The sequence below is a fragment of the Cucurbita maxima genome, unplaced genomic scaffold, assembly GCF_002738345.1.
Source record: "Cucurbita maxima cultivar Rimu unplaced genomic scaffold, Cmax_1.0 Cma_Scf00050, whole genome shotgun sequence".
In the NCBI taxonomy this organism is placed as follows: domain Eukaryota; kingdom Viridiplantae; phylum Streptophyta; class Magnoliopsida; order Cucurbitales; family Cucurbitaceae; genus Cucurbita; species Cucurbita maxima.
The window spans coordinates 135,841-140,955 of NW_019272066.1; the positions used below are offsets into that span (position 1 = coordinate 135,841).

Here is a 5,115-nt window from a genome sequence, read left to right on the forward strand (position 1 = left end):
TAGCTTACTAAAACTATAGCTACTCATTCACAGCAACAATCTCGGTAAAAACATCATCAATACAACAATTTACATTCACATTTCATGCCAGGTAAAACATAACATATTCTAATTTATAATAAATATAGAATTAAGTTAACATGAATGCAATAAATTATAATACAATCAATAGAGTAAAAGTCCAATTATGAGTTATATTTTATAATGACCAAGCAATAACAACATACACAATCAACGACATTTAATTTTCTTATCTTACGCAAGACATACCTGATGGAGACGGGGCACCGAGGGTGGGACCATGGAACATGCCAAGCCTACATCGTAGGCTAGTCTACAAGATCTATAACCTAAAGCTCCGATACCAACTATAACGACCCGAAATTTTCTACTTAATTTAAGGTCGCTACTGTATACGTACCATAAATATTGAATGCAGAAGACTTCATTTAAATTCCATAAAACATAACATTTATCTTAAAACACAGCCATGGACTTACGTGTTTTGAAAACATCTTTAAAACGACACGACAAAAGACCCGAAATAAAATCAATAAGCGTTTAAGTTTAAAACATTTTATTCTAGCCTAAGTCTAAGAAAATAAATACCATTCTTCTATCCATGTGTCATGGTCTCAAGTTGCGATGCCGCCGTCAGCTGTACAGGAATGCCTTCTCTTAACCTGAAAAAATGTAGTAGCACATGGCTTGAGTATTTTAAGAAATACTCTGTAAGTGACCCCACTATTGGGGTTAAATGCAATTATCACATGCAATGAAATGATGGGACCTATCTTTCGTTTTGTTTCGTTTTTCCTACGGTGCTGTCCTAACGGGTAATTTTGGACGTGTACCATATACTCTACACAGAGCCCATACGTGCAAGTATGGGCTCACCAGCTAGTTCACACACTGCTGGGCCACTTTCCTTATCTGGTGAGCATACTCTGGAAGCCCCTTAGGCTGGACACCCGCTAGAACTAGTAATCGTCACGGCAGTGCTATGCAAAGCATAACGATCGTTGTCCTGCCATTGGATGTACGCGTCCGTGCCCTCGTGATGGGAGAGCGGTGTCCCCCCAAATGCATGAGCACACATAATGCATGAGGTCCCTATACTTTTCCATTTCCATTATCCTTTAATACAACCCCGCTAGCATTATGTACATATCAAATCATTTTTCATATCGTTCATCATTCATATCATACCGTTTCTCATTCTTCAGTTCTCAAATTATACATAATTCTAATGGGGTTATATTTCATGCCAATTATCATAAATTCATGTCATTCATATCATGTTGTATACACAGAATTTAAGAGACCTAACATAACGTTCTATGCTTTTAACATAACATTTCATCATATACACATCATATTGTTAACCAAATCCACTTTTTAATCATATTGTACAAAATTGACCTTATATTTAATAAAAATATCAACACATAATAAGAATAATAATCCTCTTCCTCATTTAAAATAGTAAATTCTTATAGGACGGTTTAAATTTTCTTATAAATTTTTTAAAAGTTCTCATGGACTATGAGATCTCACGTCGGTTGAAAAAGAAAACGAAACATTTTTTAAAATAATGTGGAAACATCTCTCACAGACACATTTTAAAATAGTGAGACTAACGGCGATACGTAACGGGCCAAAGTAGATAATCTCTGCTAACGGTGAGCTTAGACTATTACAAATGGTATTAGAGCCAGACACCGAGCAATGTGCCAACAAAGAAGCTGGCCCCCAAGGGGGTGGATTGTGAGATCCCACGTTAGTTGGAGAGGAGAATGCAGCATTCTTTATAGGAATGTGAAAACCTCTCCATAACAAATATGTTTTAAAACTGTAAGGCTGACAGCGATACACAACGAGTCAAAACGGATAATATCTACTAACGGCGTACTTTGGCTGTTACACTAACATCCATATTTTCATTAAATTGAGGTCTCTACATTTTTTGTCAAACATTGTCATTTAAAACTTGAGTGTTAATATTACTCTCTTTAATATTTCGTCATGAAAATTTTGAAGTTAAAGGTTTATTATGATTTCATGCAAGTAACACAAGTGAAACAAGATTTGAGGTTTAAAACATATGCATCGTCAAATTTGTAATAAGACACAAGAGAACAGACGAACAACGTTGTTTATTTGGAAAAACTACGTACCATTATGTTACATTGCAAATTAATGAAACTATAAAAAGATGGTGGAATTCTGAGATGATTTCCAAACCAATCATAATACGACGTACGACCAAACTAATTATTTAAACATGACATTGAAATGGAAAATTGAAGAAGAAACCAGAAAGGGAAATGAAAGGATTTGGTTTCAAGCAGGGCATTGGAAGCCAGACGGAACCTTCTTTCCACAGTAGTTCAAAAGCAAGCCGAGGGAAACTGACAGGTCAATCTGGAGACCCAAGGCTCTGGCATTCACCATAGTGCAAAGGCACACAGCAGCTTCCAGGTCAACAAGGCCTTGGATTAGGGTGCAACATGGGGATTTTGGTGGTGAGCCGATCACTACGTGCACTAGATCGTCCAGCAAGTCGGTGCAGACGCCGAGCTTGAGGGTGTCGCTAGGGCACTTGGAGAGTGATGGTGGCTGCCTTGACAGGGTGGGCTTGTGGGGTGACGGTGGGCAAGGGACATAGGTGGAGCTGACCATAGTGAAGAAGAGGAGGTTGAGGAGGAGGAGGGAGATGGGTGAAGGGAGCTTGGAAGCCATTCGTGGAGAGATATTGAAGGGTTTGTAGGTTTGTTTGATGGCTTGTAAAGAATTATGAGAAGGGTTAGTGTTTTTATAGATGGGGTTTGGGAATTTGTTGTATTTTAACACAAAAATTCCTTATAAATGGCTGGATACGAAACACCCAACTCTTTCATTTACTTTGTTAAGTTTTGAGGAATTGATTTGAGACAGATGGGTTTTCAATTTGTTTGTCTGTTTCTAAAATATTATAAAAATTTCAAATGGCCAAGTGATGTTTGATAATAAGATATCAAATACTTTTTAAATGTTTGATACTAAGATATCAATTACTTTTTAAAAGAAATTATTGTAGCATGTATGGTTGGAAAATAAGATTTGATAGAAGCCTTTCAAGACAAGTGATTTTTTTTTTTTTTTTAAATATAACTATGAGATCCAACGTTAGTTGGAAGGAGGAATGAAACATTTTTTTTATAAGGGTTTGGAAATCGCTCCGTAGTAAATTGTACAATTGGCGGCCATATATAATGAGTCAAAGCGTATAAATATATGTTAACAATGAGTTTTGGTATATATTGATGTTAGTATGACATAACAATACAACTTCTAAAACATGACAAGACTAAGATTGTTATTACATGCATGCTTGAAAGTCTTAAATTTTACGTAATTTTTTTCATCTCAAACAAAGAGCGCTTTCCTTTGATTCTACATTTCTATCACGAAGTAATGAATTGGGTTCGTATAGGCATTTTTGATGCCGCTAATTGAAATAGCTTTTCTGGCTATATTTTCGGCTACTCCACTCATTTCATAAAGTATTCTACCTGGTTTAGCAACAGCTACCCAATATTCGGGGGATCCTTTCCCTGAATCCATACGTGTTTCTGTGGGTTTTAGTGTAACGGGTTTGTCTGGAAATATACGTACCCATATTTTTCCGCCGCGTCGTGCATTTCGTGTCATTGCCCTTCGTCCCACTTCGATTTGTCTAGATGTGATCCAAGCGGGTTCAAGTGCTTGAATAGCGTATCCACCGAAGAAAATACGATTGCCTCAATAAGATATTCCTTTCATTCTTCCTCTATGGTGTTTACCAAGATGAAAATGGTTGTGGATAAAAGATCTAAAAAAAAAAAAGTTAGACTTTTATTTGGGATCCCAAAAGGAATCATAAAACATAAAGTGGACCGTTAAACATTGATAACATGGAACTCATCCTTGTTTCAAATGAAAACGAGTTTGCATAAGATATTAAAAGCATGAAAATTTGTAATATAAACAAAATTCTATCGAAACTCTTTATAGCGATCACTATGCTGCTTAAGATGTCTTTACCTTTACTAAAAAATAGAAAATATTGAGTATCAAACATATTTAGTAAATAATCTTACTTCTAGGATTACGAGATACAATCATAAACAATGGAGAAGTGCCTAGAGTTATTCCAAACTTAAGGTGTGTGTGTTATTTCTCAGTCTCCATACTATCGTTTCTTTTATTTCTAGCCAACACCAATTTGGAGAGCACGATGAAGAAAAACCAAAATTGAGGAAGTCGATTTGGAGTTAATTTTGGAACTATTCCTCGACCGTAGGATAAAACGAACATCAACTCAAGAAATTTAGTGAACCCTGCACATGTCATTGTTATGACTGTTTGCATGTATTATGTGATGCTATGCTATGTTATAAATTATGCTATGTCGTATTATGTTATGTTATAAGCTATGCTATAATACGACTACACCATGTTACCATGTTGTGGAATTATATTTATGATATTGATGATATGATGTATAAAACTCCATACACCAAGCTATGTAAATTATGTTAATTAGGGAAGATATGACAATTATTACGTATGCATGTCTCACAGACTTGTTATGTCATGAATGAATGGAGGTATGTTGAATCATAAACTTATGTCATGGTTTTAAGCTATGGGGATCTCATGCATTTATGTGTGTCATTTGCATCAGGATACTTTCCCATTGTGGTTATGTCACAGCCCAAAATTTGAATCTAGAAATCAAGGGCTGGACCAACAGACTATGCAATGAAATCATGTAAAAGCAAATAGACAAGACGAAATTACAAAAAAAAAAAAAAAAAAAAAAAAACTTTAGCAATTATGTAGAAAGTTTGAAATCCAAAACAAGGTGTTCAAGTAAGAAAAGTATGTAAATGGTTTACAAAACAATGCATGACAGATATAAACAAAAAATGCACAGACTCCTAGACGTCCTTGGTCACTCATCTGTGGCATTAATATTCAGCATCCATTCCCGCCTTGAACCATGGCATCACTCACCTCCGCCTAGAACCATGGCATCACTCACCTGAAAAAAAAAAGAGTAGAAAGGAATAAGTATAAAAATACTCAGTA

General features: G+C 35.6%; 1 protein-coding gene across 1 annotated transcript; it reads right to left on the reverse strand.

Moving 5' to 3' along the window:
* Positions 1-2,226: 2,226 nt before the first annotated feature.
* Positions 2,227-2,742, reverse strand: LOC111471325 (14 kDa proline-rich protein DC2.15-like). The gene has a single exon (XM_023117047.1). The coding sequence runs from the start codon at positions 2,740-2,742 to the stop codon at positions 2,344-2,346; it is 399 nt and encodes a 132-aa protein (XP_022972815.1). The 3' UTR covers positions 2,227-2,343.
* Positions 2,743-5,115: the final 2,373 nt, after the last annotated feature.